The sequence below is a fragment of the Crocodylus siamensis genome, chromosome 3 (genome assembly GCF_052110815.1).
Source record: "Crocodylus siamensis isolate JL-2025a chromosome 3, ASM5211081v1, whole genome shotgun sequence".
NCBI classification, from domain to species: Eukaryota; Metazoa; Chordata; order Crocodylia; family Crocodylidae; genus Crocodylus; species Crocodylus siamensis.
Window position 1 is genome coordinate 24909047 of NC_143397.1, and position 18787 is coordinate 24927833.

The following is an 18787-nucleotide window of genomic DNA, read 5'->3' on the forward strand; positions in this document are numbered from 1 at the left end:
TAATTATTTTCTAGATACAACCTGATTAAGATTGTATATAGTTTGTATTTGAAATGGGTAATATATGATATCAAAGTTTAGTGCAACTATATACCATTAGCCATGCGGTACTTGCCCAGAAAAGTAGTATACAGATTAAACTATCCATGTCAGAATTGTGAAGTGTTTCTCTAGTATTAATGCAGCTTTTATATTTGTGTGGTATTTTTAAAAAGCAGCTTTATTTTATGTTCAATTTAAAATAAGGAAGTACAGTTTTGGATGCCTTTTAGAGAGAGTTTGACTGCATAAGACTGAAACTATTGTTTTACTGAGCAAAAGTGAATTACACATTTGGGGTATATATAGTGCATATTGAATCCAATGGACAAAACAGATCATTGGAAAAAGCTGTCCTGCAGAACTGCTGTTCAGTTTGTTTATAATGGAAGTACTCACCCACACATTGATACAGTACAATGACAATCTTGTAAGAAAGAGTAGAACATAATATCCTTTTTTTAGGACAGTTTTGTCAATAGTATGTACACAGCTTCCTTTTATTAATTTTGTTTTACCTAAACTTATATATCCCATCTGTACCTCTTCACTCTCATGGTCTTAAGCTGATGATAACTCTATTCCTGTGCAGCTGAAATGTCTCAGAAAAGATTTCCCAAGCTGGAGAGTCTTTCCAGAAACCTGATTAATTTCCCAGTTGCCTTGCTTGTACAATGTAATAGGAGTTACTTTTCCCAGTGAAACCAGAGATGAATTTTCTCCTGACAGTTCTGACATGTAGGTGAGTATGAGGAAAAAGTACATAATCTGAGACTTTCTGAACTTCAAGCTTTCTAACTTCAAGTCACAGCTGTGTCAGTGTGTAGATAGTAATTGTAGAAGACCCTGTTTTAGAATATTGAGTGTATGGTTCATTGGGTTTGTCTACATAGACGTATATACCAGAAGTCCTAAACAAAGTGAATAATATGCAGTAATTACATTTGAATGATTAAATCCTTAATTATGCTAGAAAATGGGAACACTTTTAAATGGTCATGTTCTGCATTTTATCCTGTTAAGGATGAAATTTATTCCTGGGCCCCAAGATTGAGGTACTTGCATATTATTCAGGATGGTAAGGAGGCCCCTCGCACAGCAATAACATTTAAGACAAGAAGTAAAAACAAATGCTGTATGTAGTTGCAAGTGCAGGAAAAAATTAGGTATGCATTTTAGTCCAATTGCACAAATTGTAATTTGATTTGCATATCTGATAACCATTACACTTTTTATATGAACAATTTTTAATCTCTTCCAAAAACAGCACCTTCTACCATAAAATCCCCCTAAAATTATGTTGAGTGATGAGACTAGTAGTTGCTCTGAAGAAGGAAAGTTGCTTTGTGAATCTGCAACATCTCCAGTTTTTCAGGTAGATCTTTCATCTAAGTATTGTCTACTTCTGATTAGGTATGAGCTTTAAGAATATCGCAGCCTAAAGAGCACGAAAATGGAGAAAGCCTTAAGAAGTAGGAGCCTGGAAATCAAATTATGAAAACAAAATATATATTTAAAAAAACAATTCCTGAAAACCCTTCAGAAATATTTGTATGTGAAACTACAAAAATAAAACATGAAAAATACACATACCCTTGTGTAAGTGAGGGAGCAGAGAACATTTTTAATCTTAGCAAAATAAATCATCCATTTCATACAACCAGAATAAAATTCTTGGCTGGCATTTTTATGGAAACACTTTTCCTACAGACCTGTTTTCCAAATGGGTGCTGAGAAAGGAACATCCAATGTTGAATTCTGTATAAGTGCAGTTTTTTGTGTGGGAACTTTTCAACAGTTTACATAAGTTTTAAAAGCCCCAATAACATACTGTATATACTATTTATAGGAAAAAAAAAAAACGTACAATACTACTATGCTGTGTTTTTGAAACAGAGTTTTGTGTAATACTTTAATAGTATGCCTGCATTAAATCTTTTTTAGCAACAGGAAATTTTACCCATACAGAGCAGAAGTTGTTGTACCATTTATATAAGATCAGTCCAATATCATGATTTTCAAACTGCTGTGCCTAAAATGCAGTTGAAGGGTACCCCCCAAAAAGTCTTGATTTTTTTTTTTTTAATGTGATTAGCAACTTCAGAATAGTTGTGGCTCTTGTAAAGTATTCTTTTCCTAATGAAACCAAACAAAACCTTTTCTTTTAGTTATGATGCATGCAAAGAATTGACTGGCTCCCCCTTTGTTCTTACAATAACAGATAAAGAGGGAGAGACTAATCACTCAGAGACCATGAGCTGTCAAGACAAAATGCCAGTAGGTCAATAACATTCCCCTCTCACTTCAGAGTAACTTTGGATTCCAGCCTGTGCCCCCTAGGAGATACCCAACTCAACATAATTGGTTAGCCCCTGTTTTTTCTGCACAAATTAATCCAATAATGCCAAAAGGATAATAGGCAAAAGACCTTTATATACCATATTTTATTATATACAACATACCCCAGAGAAAGATGTACACCTTGTTTTTGAAAGGCAGAAGAAAAGATTTTTACTTGGAAATTCTTGTAAGTAGCAGTAACTGATTAGCAGCTTCTACAGCAGGAGTCTTTGCTGGGAAAAGAGAAAATGTCCATACCCAGCAAGCAGCTGGGGAGCCCCATAATCAGCACCGTAGTGTAACTTTTGTTTTCCCCAGCGAAGTAGGAACTGCTGTTACCTTATTTCCTTACTTATAACAGGTACCCTAGTTTCTAACAACTGAATTTTTTTTGTGGGGGGGAGAGGGTGCATGATGTGTGAGAAGAAACATAGCATAACTTGGATCTGGAGAGAATACTGAAGTACAGGTTCCTTGTGTGTCCCAGAGTTTCCCATATTTGGAAGTATTAAGCTTTCCAAAGAAAATAAATCTCCACTCCGAGAAGAGCAACAGAACCTAGTCAATCCCTCCCCCTCCAAAACCCACCTTTCTCTGTCACTGTGTTCTACTTCTTAAATAGTTTTGAAAGAGAGATGGAGAGTGTGAGGTAGTTTGAGGCCCTTGAGATGAAATTTTGGCATCATAATTATAACCTTAGATTCTGATAATTTTGACATCCATCAGCTTAACACACAGTCATGTCAATATTTGGAAATCATATCCCAGGTTCCTGTGTTTTTGGTATCTGTAAAAACCATGTCTTGTTACATGCACATACACTTCCCTAGTATTCTTCAGTGTTTGCAGAAAGCATATTTTGATTATAGGTTTCTTGTACTGGAAGGGAATTCAACCTTGACAACTTGTCAGTAAATGCTTTGATACACAAGTTCATAGTTCCTGTTCATTTTAAAGCTTGTAGGGTAACTTGTTAGACATTTACTAAAATTTCCAGATCTTTACAACTAAGATCCAGTCCTTCAACTTATTTTAGAAACAAGCTGTTTGACTCCCTGAATAGTAGGGGTTACTAGCATGTGTATGGAAACGTGCTGTTGGTACACAAATTTTCTTCCTTCCACATTTGGAGGATGGGTTAGATTTTCATGCATTGCTGTTCTGGTGTGTATACCAAAGTCCTGGCAAGTACTGGCTTGGCTTAGACAGAATTCATCCTGCCTTGAACAGCAAGTTGGACTGGATGTGTTTTCTTTGATTCTATAAGTGTCTTGGATGTCAGGAAAATAGTTGATTAGTGTCTGTCCTTCATACTTTTAATCCGTATCCTTCATACTTTTCATATTTTTAAAGACAGTAAAATTGTTGGATCCCCCCAAGGTGCCAGTGCTTTTTGTAGAGCTAAAACTGATTCTTTAGGGGCCTCCTGAGTTGTCATTTCAAGTAATTTTCAAAGTACTCTTCTAGAATATCTTATTTGGTCCTTGTATTAAAGGTGGCCACCCTCATGGTAAAAGCGTTTGAGGTGGGTACACTATCGTATGTACGGTCAAAAGGTCATGCTAGTGTAACCCCCTTCTGCGGTAAAAGAGAGCTTTTAAAAATCTTTGGAAGGTCAGCGAAACTATCTTGAGCTCGCTTAGGGGGATTTGGTGGTGGCTGGTAGACAGTGGGTGGACCACTGAGGGTAAGGGGAAAACATCCTATCTTAGCTGCCAGGCCAGAGTGTCTGTGGCAGTTGAGGCCCATAGGGGAGTATTTTGACAACCCTTCGTGAACAAGGGCAGAGACTGGTAGACTGAGGTGGACTGTCCTATTAAAAATGCTGGCTGATCAGGGCTGGGTGAGCTCTAGTTTCTCCTTATAGAAAAGTAACAAATCTGTTCAGTGTCCCAAGAACTGACTGAAGTTGAGGGGAAATTTGGATGACCGTGCTCAGCCAGAGAGGTGTATATCCTACTCTGAGCATCTGCTGGGATAAAGAAACACCCCAGGCATGTTGGATTCATCCAGAGGCTCCTGTGAAGGGTAGATTCAGTCTGCTTCTAACTGGACTCAGAATACAAGGAGCATCAGGTCCCAGGCAGATGTTGCACTTCAGACGCAATTAAATAGTTAATTGTGTCTTAAAGTATAAAGTGGCCACATGTTCAGGAATTAATGGCACAATAAAACAGGAAACCATTGTGCCTTAAATTGAATGTATGGTGGAGTCTGCCCCAGAGCAGTCCCTATCAGCTGATTTGTTGTCCAGCAGAGACAGCCCTGGAGCTTGACCACAGGGCTCATTCCTACCAGCCAATGGCAGGTTGGTACAGCATAGGGGCTTGAGCCACAGGGTGGTCCTGATCCTACTGATAGTCAGTTTATCAGGACTGATCTTGGGATCAGCTTATGGGTGGTCCTGATCAGCTGATTGGGGCTGCCCCAGGATTCAGGCCCCAGGGCAGTCCCCATCTGCCAACAGCCAATGATGAGCTTAATTGGCTCTGGGAACATATCATGGGGTCAGATGGCCCCATGGGCCCCCAGAGCTAGCTACAGATCAGCTGAATTTTGGGCACCCAACCTGCTGGTATAGAAGGAGCCCAGATTCATGATCCCATGCTCCACTTGCACTAGCAATATGACATGATTTGGGATCTGATCCTTGATCCCCATGATTGTGCCTCCTGTTGCATACCTGTGGCATCCCACCTTCAAGTAAATGCCTGTCAGAGACTTCTGGGACAGCAAAGCTTATTAGCAGCTTATTCATTAATGACGAGCAGTCTAACGTATTATGAGCGATTGTGATTTTTAAGGGTTTTCTTTGTAAGTTTTTCATTAGGTTTTTGTTGTTGTTCATTTGTTTTTGGATTTGTTATGATAATAGAAAGATGCATTTGATTTTAAAAAATCATTATTCTTCACTGAGAAGAATTTGATGTCAGATATCGTATATTAGATGGTGCTGGTTTTTATGTATGTAATGAATCCAGAGGGGTTGTGCATTTGGTATTGCATAGTCCTTTCACTGAGTCTTTGTTCCTAAACCTGACACCCTCTACCATGGAGGTCCAAGGAGGTAATCGAGCAGGTCCAAGGAGGTGATCCTCCCCCTCTGTATGACATTGGTCAGGCCACTGTTGGAGTACTGTGTCCTGTTCTGGACGTCACACTTCAGGAGGGATGTGGACAACATGGAGAGGGTCCAGAGGAGGGCCACTCACGTGATCGGGGCAGCAGGGCAGGCCCTACGAGGAAAGGCTATGAAACCTGAACCTGTTCAATTTCCACAAGAGAAGGCTGAAAGGGGATCTGGTGGCCATCTATAAACTGACCAAGGAGACCAGCAGGCAATGGGAGAGCCCCTGTTCCCCCAAGCACTACTGGGAGTAACAAGGAATAATGGCCATAAGTTGACAGAGAGTAGATTCAGGCTAGATATCAGGAGGCACTATTTCACAAGGCGGCTAGGATCTGGAACCACCTTCCAAGGGAAGTGCTGCTCACTCCTACCCTGGAAGTATTTAAAAGGAGGCTGGATGAATACCTTGCTGGGGTCGTTTGACCCCAGTACTCTTTCCTGCCCATGGCAGGGGGTTGGACTTGATGATCTGTTTAGGTCCCTTCCAACCCTACCAACTGTCAAAGGGTCCAGTTCTTTCCATTCTCTACCTTAACCTGAAGCAACTAAAGGAGGGTAAATGTTATACTTTGAACAAAGACCTGAATTTCACCCTGTAATTGCTTATTTTTCTTCCAGGCCTTTCTCTGTGCTGCACCTCTCTGGTGTTAGGACTCTCTTCACCCCAGTAGCTGTGCTCCTCTGCTGCTGGGGTACTTTTGAGCCCTCTACCTTCCCTATAGCCACATCTGCAAAACCACTGACGCAAACAACACAAGCATAAGCCCCTGAGCTATAACTTAAATACCTAAAATGACAATAGCACTCTTCCCCTCAGAGGGGACAAATTTCCACCCTTGAGACAGCATGCCCCTTAGCCTGGGTACCTAGGAAGCTCCTGGAGTCTTGCTGCACTTGGGCAATAAAGCAGGCGACACCAGGTCTCAGGCAGCTCCCTCATGCAGGAGCTCCTTCCCCTAGCAGTTGCCAGAGAGAATGCCCTGCTAGCTCCAGCCCTGAGCTTATATGCCCTAGGGCCCTGCTGCCTCCTGGTCATCTGACCACCTGCAGGTACATTAGCTTGTTGCTCAGAACCTGCAGCTGTGGAGCTCTGCCTAGCTTGCAGAGCTCCATGGCCTGGGTGCTTCAGCCCTTAAGTAGTAGGTACCTCTTAGTGTCTGGCTACAGGTGCAAACTAGGATTTTAACATGAACAATTGCTTGAAGACCCTGCAGGGATGTTGAAACTGACTGTTGCTGGTACTGTTAGTCACAACTGTAAAAAAGGAAGGAAAATGATATGATTGCCAGTCAGCGGGGAGGTAGCCACAAGAAGCTGTTAATGTTATCCATACTTTCGTAGATTGAGAATGCCTAGCATGTAGTTCTTTAACTGCATTTAAACGCATTGAAATTTTGTAGGATATTTCATTTAAAATGATGCATGTTCCTGAATCTGGAGGGTAATAAGTTATAACAGCTGTTAAGTGTTTATTTCTGAAACATTTTAATTGTAGTCACAAAAATTGGTTTTGTTTTAAGCAATGTATCTTTAATTTAGAAAACTTAATGTTATTGTAAAGTATTTATCTTTTGATTTCCTTTTCTTTTATGTCTTGTCAATGTTGCTGTTTTAATTGGCTTTTTGCAATTTTAGTTTCGAGAGGGGAAGATGTCTTAATAATGCATACACTGTGGTGTGCTGTGCTGTGCTGTCTTAATATGATAAAATGATATAGAGTCCCATGATAAAAAGATAGTCACAGAATGATGCAAGTTAAAGGTCATTTGCTGAGTGTCCTGCTAGAAATATTGCTTGGATAGGTGATGGAAAAAGAAAAGACATTTCTTTATAAGAGAAATGCAAACAATTTAAGTTGAAAAATTTGAGGAAACAAAATAAAATATGTTGTATAATAACTTTTCTTCTCTAAAAGATGTATTCAGAGGTGTGGTACCTTTCCACAGTACATAATCCAGGCTTCACAGAATGTGATCTAAACTCTCCAAGAAAACCCTACTACATAGCTATCATGATGATGGAAAAAGCCAGTAGGTGTGAAACATGACTCCGAAACTAATAAGATTCTATTAAGTGGTTTCATTTTTAAATATTAGGAAAGGAGAGGACAAGCAAACTTCCATTGACTTATCTGTACTGAATTGCTTTTGGTCTTTCTCTGTAGGTTTCTGCTTTGGGTCTGGATCCCTCGGGTGCCCGTTTAGTAACTGGAGGCTATGATTATGATGTTAAATTTTGGGACTTTGCTGGAATGGATGCATCTTTGCAAGCTTTTCGATCCCTCCAGCCTTGTGAATGGTAGGTATTGAGACTACCTTTCTGACTTAAGAAAGTTTCTATATTGCAGTTTTCAGTAATGGTGAATCACAAACTACCAAGTTGTTCTTTTGGAAAGGTTTCAGTTACCCATAATATTTCTATAGTAGACAAAAGAAGATAAAGAAGGTTAGCTGTTGCTGTCATGTGGGAATGTGGGGGCAGGTCTGGGACCGCTTGTGGATTGGGATGTTAACTAGTGTCAGGAGGGGGAGAGAAGAATCCAGGGGCAGGATGAGTTAGGAAGCCAGGAGATCAATTTGAGAGTGAGGTTTAGGAGCAAGCCAAGTCAGGAAGTCGCAATATCAAGCGGGGAGCAGAGTTAGAGAGCAAGCCGAAACCAGAAGCTGGAAGATTGAGCATGGTCAGAGGGCAATAGAGAGAGAACAGCTAAGTAGTCTTGACAACAGGGTTCAAGTTGATGCCAAACACTTCCTGTTCCTGTGCAGGGGTTTATATGGTGGAAGTGGGAGCATCAGCTGACCCTGACTGGCCATTCTGGTGGTCCACTGGAGTGGCTGGACAGTTAGCCTTTTCTGGACCCTTTAGGGCAGCTTTGCCCTGTTTGGGTGATGAGCCATGGGGTGGCAGGCCTGGATGAGTGGCTGTGTTGGCTAGCCTGTGGCCTCAGGTTCAAGAAGGCAGCTATCAGACTGAATACACTTCATGCTTAAGACTTGAATAATTTCCCATTTTATCTGTTTTAACAAATTGTGTGTTTAACATGGCATATGTATGTATCACCAAATAGTCAAATTGCTTATTTTAAAACTCAACATAAACATAGTTGCAAGTTCTTAATTATATACAAAAATTAATAGAATGTGCCTTCCAACTGCCCCCTCTCCCATTCTCGGAGACTCATTGGATAACTGTATAACAGACGGGTAAGGACAGTTTGAGCATCATTTTTAAGGAAATGATAGTGATCAGGGATCCAGGTTTTCAGTTTCCCTCAGAAAAATGTGTATTTTCCCTTTTGAAGCAGGAAACCATGGGTTTTCCTTTTTGCAAACAGCTCTCTGCAGGCTGGCAGAGTTCTAGCCTGCAAGACCTACTTACAAAAGGGCAGGAAACCCCCTGCGCATCCAGAGGCGGCAGGGGAGAATCCTGAGAATCTGAGTAGGCCAGGGCTGGCTCAGACTTGCTTTCCCTCCTACCGGTTTTTGGAGTAAGTGGGGCTTTTGTGGGTTAGGGACTGGCAGTGGGGAGCAGCTTGGGGTTCCTTCCAGCAGGGTTTTGTGAGGCCCCAGCTGCCGGGAGAGCTGCTGGGACTGAGGAGGTATGCACAGTGAGACGTGGGGATGGGAGGAGCAGTGCAATCAGTCTGCATGCTGTCCTGCCTGGCCTGGGGCCCTACCGGCCTCACCAGTCCTAGGGGAGCACAGCCACTGTGTCCAGTTGGCTTATGGGACTGGACCTGCAGGCAGGAGCTGCAGCCGTACAGGCGGGGCAGGTGCTACATTTTCAGCCTGGCCCTGCACGCACACTGGCACCAAGACGTGGCCCCAGCCTGTGAGATCTCCTTGTCCCAGGAGTCAGGGTGTGATGGGCTGGGGAGGAGGGGGGGAAGTGATGAGCAGGGGGGGATTGAGGTGGCAGTGTTGTGTGTGTGTGTGTGTGTGTGTGTCTCTGTGTGAGAGAGAGTTCATGGGGGGAGCTGTCTGGGTAGAAGCAGCCACCAGAGCCGGGCCTGGAGCCCTCCTGCACTCCTAGAGCAGCCTGTGCAGGGGGGAGGCCAGCTTGAAGGGGAAGCGGCTTGCTCAGGTAAAGGCAGAACCCAGTCTCTGAGCCCCAGTCAGGGGCTTTCCAGTAAGGCCTTGGGGACTGCTGGGTCTTGGGCACAGGTATAGGGAGCAGAACAGCAGGGAGTGGCATTGCTCAGAGCCACAAAGCAGTGATGGAGGAGTGGGGGCGCTCTGATTTTTCTATGATAAAAAATCAAAATCAAACACTTAAATATATAGGTATTTAGAATTCATTTTATTATAATGATTGAGACACTGGTAGGCTTCCAAATTGCTTTAAAATTGTAAATATATCAATAAAATATTGTGTTCAACTGATACTTATATAAGAAGTGGTATTTCATTTTAATTATGGAAAACCACAGATTTGGGATTTTTTAATCACAGGGAATTTGGAATTATCAGAGAATTTGCGATTTTTAAACAGGGAAAACTAGGGTTCCTGATAGTGATATATGTACACTATTGTGTGTATGGGGGTGTTATAATGGTAATTATATATATTGCTTAGTACTTCAAAATAATATGTTTTATATATAAACGTAGTGCTATAAAACATATTGTTTGAAGAGGTTGGCTTTTTTGGCTGTGACTTATTGCAAGAGAATGGCTAAGTCTGTAAAAAACAGCTATGCTCAAGAACCAGAGCTCTCTGACAGTTATCGGTACATTTTTTGTTCTGCAACTTAGGGTGGGGAAAAAAAAGTTTAATTATTTCTCCAAAGGCATTTGTAAATTCAACCTAAAGTGCTGAGAAGTAGCATGGAGAAGAACTTTCAAGTCAATATCTTGGGTGGAGCTAACTTGCACATACAGAAATCATAAATTAATAAAAAGTGTAGTTAAAAAGATCAATGGGAATGTGATGCTAACACTTCAAAAGTCTTTCCCCAATAACAGAAATCAGTCGTAACCCTTAAGACTCTTGGCATATGGAGTCTTAGTTCTTAGTGTCTCTTAGTGGACATAATTTTGAAAGTTTGAAAAGGCGAAGTAACACCACATAAAGGATACTGTGAATGTGGTGTTACTTCCTGTCCTGTGCGGTGAATGACATCTACTCTGAAGCATGAGCTTTAGTTACTTTATTTTAGTGTGTTCTTACTACTTTAAAATTATTTAGCCCTTCCAGAAGCTAGCCACAGTGTCTTACTTTGTCTATAGCCTGCAAGGAGAAATTTGATAAGTTGTGTAAACACTTCATTTTATTTATTATTGTAGCAAAGTAGGTTTAGCTTGGATATCAGGAAAAATATCTTTACTGTTGGAATGGTGAGGCAGGAGAATGAACTGCCAGTGGAAACTGTACAGTTTCCTTTGTGGGCTGTTTTCAAGAAGAGCTTGGATAAATATTGGTCAGGGATGAGTTGCTATGGATTAGGGCTGTTCCATTTTGACTTGAGTTTCGATGGAACAGTGTTTCGTTTCGAATTTCATTTAGATTCGAAACAGCTGTTCCGTTTTGCTTCATCAAAACAGTGAAGCTGTTTCGCTGCTGTTTTGATGTTTCACCCATTGTTATGATGGGGAAGCTTGAAACACCCTCTCTCATCTGGCAGGCAGATCGGGGCTCCGGGGCCTTGATCTGCCTGCCACATGACAGAGGGAAGCCAGTGTTGCCGTCTGGGAATGGGGAAGGGAACTGAGCCCGATTGTTCAGTTCCCTACCCAGCACTAGATCAAGTTGGGGATGGGAAGTCATTCTGGCTGGGCTCAGTTCCCTTCCCCTGCGCTGTGATCAGCTTCCTGCAGCCCAGCCGCAGGAGACGGGGAGAGCCATGGCTGTGCTTCCGACTTTTTCTGTTGGGAGTGCAGCCCTGGTTCTCCCCTGTCTCCCACCACCTCACTGCTGGCTGCTTTGAAACGCGAAACTTTTGAAACTTTTTGACTAGCCTCATTTTGTTTCGAGGCTGTTTCGAAGCCCTTTGTTTTGATTGGATTTTGCTGTTTCAAGCTCTAAATGAGTCGAAACAGTGTCAAATTGAAACATCCGGCGAAATTTTGCACAGCCCTACTATGGATCATGCTGTGAAGAGCAACAGAACCCAGAGACCTCCTAGAACATATCTCGGCGACTGTGAGAACAGCAGGTGATAATTTGAGAGGGCTATGCTCAGCTGCAGGAGAATTGAGAGCTCCACAACTGCCCTTGTTATGAAAAATTGTTACAGGATCCCCAGCTCTTGTAAATTTATGGAAGAGAGAGGATGATAAAAAAGGGAGTTTGTGCTGTCTGATAAGGATGTGTGATGTGTAGAATGTTTGTTGTCCTGAAGTTGCAGTACCAAAAACAGGGTGTGTGCTTTATTCCATAATTCTGGGCATTGTTGTTGGCCATGTGGGGTCAGGAAGTACTTTTTTTCCACACCTATCACTACAGGTGCTAGGGATTTTTTTGGGTTTTTTGGGGGGGGTGGGTCTTTTTGTCCCCCCACCTTCCTTAGAAGCATTGAGTGTTGTCCACAGCCAACACTGAGGATTTTGACTAGGGTGTACTGATGCTCATGTTGGGTCCTAAAATTCCAGAGGTTCCTGGCTAGATGTTCAGGTTCTTGGTCCTTTGCTCAAAGTCAGATCAACCACCGCATGTGGCATCAAGAAGAAATTCCAACCCATGGTCTGACTGGCATGGACTGGGGGCTGGGGGAGAAGAGCAGAGGGTTGTCTTCCTCTGGGGATTTATTCCTGGGATCCTCTTCCGTGGATCTCTTAAGCACATTCTAAAGCTACTTCCTCACCTTGAAGTAGCAGGACATCGATAGTACCCTAATTCTCATGCTTTATTTGTGGCAGGTTAAAGGGTGATTTTGATTTGAGGCAACAATTTTTTGGTGGTATCTTTTAGTGGATATTGGACTATCACAGCTACAACAAGACTCCAACCCTACTCCTTGATGTTAGAAGAGGTTAGACCAACATTTCAGTTGGATGGTTTAGATGAGTATGATCCTGCCCTAAGGAGGGGCTTGCCTAGGTGATCTCCTAAGGTCCCTTCCAGCCTTACTTTCACATAAAAGTGTGGCAGGCTTACTGATAACAGCCTGGCATGCTGGGCTCAGAGAATCTTCATTGTGATTGGTGGCACATTTCCACCAGTCATATGAATGCTGGGGAGAGGCTTGCCTCACCCCTACCCAGGGCAAGGCAGAAAGCCCAGACATGGTTGATGGCTGTGTCTTGCTCTAGTCTGATCGGTCTGATGGCAATCCGGGGCTGAGCCCCCAGTGGGAATAAAAGAGCAGCATGCCCAGCACACGGGTGGCTGCATCAAGGAACACAGAAGTACAGCTGGCAAGAGCTGGCCAGCAGGGCAGAGCAGTTGCCCTGGAGAGCCCAAAGATCCCCTTGTCAGATAGGAGTGGCAGCAGCTGCATCCCCAGCCCCTCCGTGAGGTGTGTGGCAAATGGTGCACATCTCAGTGCACGGAGCAAGACCGTGGGAGACGTACTCGTTGGCTTGGGTGTGTGACTCGTGATGTGCGGCTAGATAGTTGATGTGCAGACGGCTCATGGTGTAGTCTGGCAATGGGACTGGGACCCTGGAAGCTGCTCAGTGCAGCTCAGGTCTCCAAACCCTGGTAGGCGACCAGGGACTTGGTGCAGGCTTTGCTGCGTGGCAGGTCCTCAACAGACTGAGACCCTGGGAACCGCTCCTGGCAGCTCGGGCCCTCAGCATGAAGCCGGAAGCTCAGTGTAGGAGGTGCTGTGCAGCAGGTCCAAGACAGACCGGGCCCTGGGACCATGCAAGGTGGCTCAGGCCCCCAACCCTGAGTAGAAGGTAAAGTCCCCAGGAGCATGCGACAGTGCATGGGGCTACCAGCAGGCAAGTGGCCTGGGATGGAGCCAGAGGCCTGGGAGGCTCCTGCCGCAAGGAGAGACTTGCCTAAGGGGACACAGACCACCCATCTGGCCCCAGAGGCATGAGTTACTGGAGAAAAGGGGTTCCCAGAGAGGAAGGAACACCCAGGCCAGGCTTTTCAAAGGGGGAAGGAGGAGCTTTATTGGGATGCATTCCTCCTGGGGCCACTGAGGGCCAGGATAACTGGGGATCCTTATCAAGTTGCTATTGTATGACTCCAACCCCAGTTGGGACCTTCTCCTAACACTTACATGTGTTTTACTGAATTTAGATCTGTGGTATAAGGTCATATAGAATTTGCCTATTAGTTGATGTTCATATTATATACCTGTATAATGTATATAAATGTACATATGTTTGTTTATATTTGTCTTTTACTAACTTGTATGTATTAATAAATTTGTATATAGTTAAGTTTCAGACTGGCCTGGCCTGACTCTATAGGGACAGAGAGAAACTGTGCGTAGCCTGCAGTTTCACCCACAGCACTCTTGCCAGCTAACAACCCCTTCGATTGGAAAAGGGAGTACATACTTGAGTATATCTGGGCTACAAATATGTGATTATAAATTTACTGGCAGCTCATGAAATAAAATGATCCATTAGGGATTTTAGGAAAAGCAGAAAGAAAAAAAGAAAGAGATCAGACCAGCATTGTGAATCATGGTAACGTTTTCATTAGGAAAAAAATTCATTGGGGTAGTGGACATGAGGGATCAATAGCAAGATGTAAGATGGGTATCCTGTATTACTATGTTCTCAACTTTTAACCTGCGCAGAATTTATCATAAAGCACAGCAGAGTCTTGTTGTCTGATAAAACAGCCTTGCATGTAAGCAAAACTGTAACTTTAATAAGCCACAGTATAAAAGTTGATACATTCCAATCTATACCATATCTGGTGGTTCATTGCTATCCCTTAGGTAGTATTAAAAAATCGCCAATGCTGCTAGGAAGAGAACATGCACAAACCTTGGGATCCATTACCTGTTATAATCACAGAGATACCTGGCCCAGTAAAACAGGCAGAGTCAGAAGATCCTCAAAATATTTGGCAAAGAAGAATCCTCACTGAAGCATTTTGGTGTTGAAATTCTTTCACTGAATTTGTTAATAAGAGTATTGACTTTGCTTCTCCTTGTCCCTGATGAAACCGGAGACACTGATCTTAAGTCTAGATGTAGGAGTTCTGGAATCAGTTTCCTTCTATGTTTTTCCCCTGATGCTTGAATGCAGTTGTCTAATATCAGATATCAAAGCATTTGTGTGCAAGGTGAAGACTTCATGTCTCGGGGCTCGTGTACAAAGTTATGTTCAGGAAATTTAGTTGAAATAACTGACAATGTAAAATTAAATTAGATACTTTATATGTTCTTATTCAGGAGTAAAGTAGCACTTGATCAAAAACCTTGACTTTAGCAAGGCTTTTGATACAGTCTCCCTTAACAGACCTAGACAGGTTACAGGAGTGGGCGGATGAGAACAGGATGGGTTTCAACACTGACAAGTGCAAGGTGCTGCACCTGAGGAGGAAGAACCAGCAGCATACCTACAGGCTGGAGAACTCCCTTCTCGTAAGTGCAGAGTCAGAAAAGGATCTTGGAATCACTATTGATGCCAAGATGAACATGGGCCGGCAGTGCAGGGATACAGTTAGGAAGGCCAACTGCACCTTGTCATGCATCCACACTTGCATCTCGAGCAGGTCCAAGGACGTGATCCCCCCCCACCCCTCTATGCGACACTGTTCAGGCTGCAGTTGAAGTACTGCATCCAGTTCTGGGCACTGCACTTCAAGAGGGATGTGAACAACATGGAGAGGGTCCAGAGGAGGGCCACTTGCATGATCAGGGGACAGCAGGGCAAGCCCTACGAGGACAGGCTGTGGGACCTGAGCCTGTTCAGCCTCCGCAAGAGAAGGCTGAGCGGGGATCTAGTGGCCTGTTACAAACTAGTCAGAGGAGACCAGCAGGCACTGGGGGAGTCCCTATTCCCCTGAGTACTACCAGGAGTGACAAGAAATAATGGTCACAAGCCGGCAGAGGGTAGATTCAGACTAGATATCAGGAGGTGCTACTTCACTGTCAGGGTGGCTAGGATCTGGATCCAACTCCCAAGTGAAGTGGTGCTGCTTCTTCCTTGGGGGTCTTTAAGAGGAGGCTAGACGAAAACCTTGCTGGGGTCGTTTGACCCCAGTACTTTTTCCTGCCATGGCAGGGGGTCGGACTTGATGATCTGCTCAGGTCCCTGCTGACCCTACCAACTGTGAAACTATGAAACATTCTCACAAGCAAGCTAAGGAAGTATGGGTTGGATGAATGGACTGTTGTAAGGTGGCTAAAAAGCTGGCTGGATCATCAGGCTCAGCGCGTAGTGATCAGCAGCTCTATGATTAGTTGGCACCTGGTATCGAGTGGAGTGCCCCAAGAGTTGGTCCTGAGGCCAGTTTTGTTCAATGTCTTCATCAATGACCTGGAAGATGGGATGGAGTGCACCTTCAGCAAGTTTGCAGATTACACCAAGCTGGGGGGGAGTAGTAGATACCTAGAGGGTAGAGCTAGGATTCAGAGAGACGTCAACAGATTGGACCACAAGAAATCTCCTGAGGTGCAATAAGGACAAGGGCGAAGTTCTGCATATGGGATGGAATAATCCCATGCTCCGGTACAGGCATGAGGGGGAGGGGACTGACTAAGTAGCACCTCTGCAAAAAAGGACCTGTGGGTGACAGTGGACAATAAGCTGAATATGAGCCAACAGTGTGCCGTTGTTGCCAAGAAAGCTAACAGCATATTGGGCTGCATTAGTAGAAGTGTTACTAGTAGATCGAGAGAAGTGATTCTTCCCCTCTGTTTGGAACTGGGAAGGCCACGCCTGGAAAACTGTGTCCAGTCTTAGTCCCCAACTACAGAAGGGATGTAGACAGATTGAAGAGAGAGTCCAGTGGAGGGCAAAGGAAATGGTTGGGGCACATGACTTCTGAGGAGAGGCTGAGGGAACTGGGTTTATTTAGTTTGAAGAAGAGAAGACTTAGCATGGATTCAAGCTAAGCTGCCTTCAACTACTGAAAGGGTGTTTAATAGCGGCCTTCAACTACTGAAAGGGTGTTTCCAAAGAGGATGGAGTTGGACTGTTCTCAGTGGTAGCAGATGAGAGAACAAAGAATGGTCTCAAGATGCAGCAGGAAAAGGTTAGATTAAATATTAGAAAACATTTGCTCATGATGAGGGTAATAAAGCATCGGAACAGGTTTCCAAGAAAGATGGTGGAATCTCTATCCTTGGAGGTTTTTAATACCCACATAGACAAAGTCTTGGGTTGGATGATATAGTTGGGGATGGTCCTGCTTTGATCATGGGGTTGGACTGGATGACCTCCTGAGGTTCCTTTCTAATTTTCTATGATTCTGTGACCCTAGTCACTGTAGCCTAATCCTTCTTGAATTGTAGTCAATCTCTGTGTCTGGCTGAAGGAGGCAGTTTCTGAGAGACTAGCCCTTGCTAGAGGAAAGGGAGACACTGTGAACCTGTTATCTCTTGACTGCATGTTTTAACACAATCTAGCTTCTTGAACATAAAGGGAGGGTTCTCCACCTGGTGAGGGTTACTTTACAGGCCAGCCGCCACTCCTTCCTGTTGTCCTGGCTTTAGCTCTAGCCGAGAACTCCAGGTTTCCACTTCCTGACTCTGCTCGAGGGGTTGGGATGTCACAGTACAGGACAGCCCATGGCCCAGGGCTCCTATGTGGTGCAGGTCAGCAGGGGAGTCCATAGTCTGGGAGATGAGGGTGAAGCCAGGGTGCCTGTGTGCACCGTATAGTAGGGGGATGACTGTGCGTTGTATGGCCTTGAGGCATTGTTGCTCACACTGGTGAGGCCCACGTAATATGCAGTCCTTGACCACTTAGAAGTTAGACATTTCCTGCATTAAGGCAATAAGATCAATATCTTAGCTGAAGGAAGCAATTCAGACTTTCATAGGAAAACACCAACAAAAGAGGCTGTGGAAAAGTTCACGAATTGGAGTCCATTTAAGTGAAAAATTTCATGCAAGTAATTTGCTTATCCATCCTTCCAACCCCCACATTGTGCTCACTGTCTTGGTATGTCTTGGTTTTTTTAGCGAATGAAATGAAATGTTGAGTGAGGTTTTTCAGCTATGTAATGTGATCCTTCAAACAGAGTAGCCTGCAAATGGAGAAACAAGCAAAGCGCATTCTATATTATCCTGTTTGTTTATGTGAAATGAGCATGCAGATGTCTAGCAAATCTTCTTACTGTTGTTTCACTCTGGGTTTTTTTTGCACTGTACATGATCAAACTTTTATTCCTCGTGCAAAAAAAATTTCGAGCCAATTCTTACAATTTGCTAGCAACTTATGATGAAGGGGAAGCTGTTCCACAAAAACATTCCTAGCCTACGTTATCATTGCAGCAGAAAAATTGTCAGAAAAACTAAGATTTAAAGTTGAGTTTTACCTCAGCCTACAGCTAATATCCAGTAAATTTGAGGGATTTCTATAGTAATAGTCCTTAATTAGTTAGAAAAGTGAGGAAAAGTCTGTGCAAAAAGGTTCTGCCTACAGTGGCCAGAAAACGATATTCATTCTTTGCTAACATTCAGTTGTTATTTTTAAGCACAGCTCATTAGTAGGCTACAAACAGTATATCTCTGTCCTCTGTAGTAAAAGTGATTAATAAGAAAGCGGCAACAGATTAGAGTTGATAATACTGTGCAATAATGAGTTGATAATACTTTGTAAACATGTACATGTGTTCCTTAAACAAATAAAATGAGTACAGTTCACGCTCATTTTTTTTTTCTCTGTCCTATTTCGGAGAAAACAGCTTACAAATACATTTAGCAATTTACCGTTGGCAAAAGAAATCATGGTCCAATGTTGTTAGCTTCAAATGCACACTATCCTGGACACTGTTCTTTTAATCAATCATGCTACAGTATTTACCCGAATCCAAGAAGCCTTTTGAATTTAGATTATTTTCCCTGCTTCTCCCCACTTCCCCCTGCCCTAGTTAGATTCTATGCCTGGAAAAATTATAATTTCTCAATAATTTTCCAGGTATAGAATCTAATTAATAGAAGGGCATCTTAAATGTGTCCCCAGCACTGCTGTGGCAGGCTGCAGGGTTTCCCTGTCTCTTGCCACCTTCCTTGCCAAATGACCCATTTTGGCCTGGGGGGGGGGGATGTGTCTCGGCTTACTTCAGTACCGAGTCCAGGGCCAAAGCTGGACCTGAGCTGCTGCCTGCCCCAGGCTGTTACTTGAATCTAAGACAAGGGATTTTCCCCCTATGCTGATTAGGGCGGGGGAAAACTCATCCTGAATTTGAGTAAAT

General features: G+C 43.4%; 1 protein-coding gene across 1 annotated transcript in view; it reads left to right on the top strand.

The window, feature by feature from the left end:
• The window catches only part of WDR70 (WD repeat domain 70), a 275742-nt gene that overhangs the window by 62677 nt on the left and 194278 nt on the right, over window positions 1–18787 (top strand). The window contains exon 7 of the mRNA XM_090037959.1: window positions 7674–7807. Coding sequence (XP_089894085.1) covers window positions 7674–7807 — 134 coding nt within the window. The remainder of the gene's footprint in view (window positions 1–7673; window positions 7808–18787) is intronic.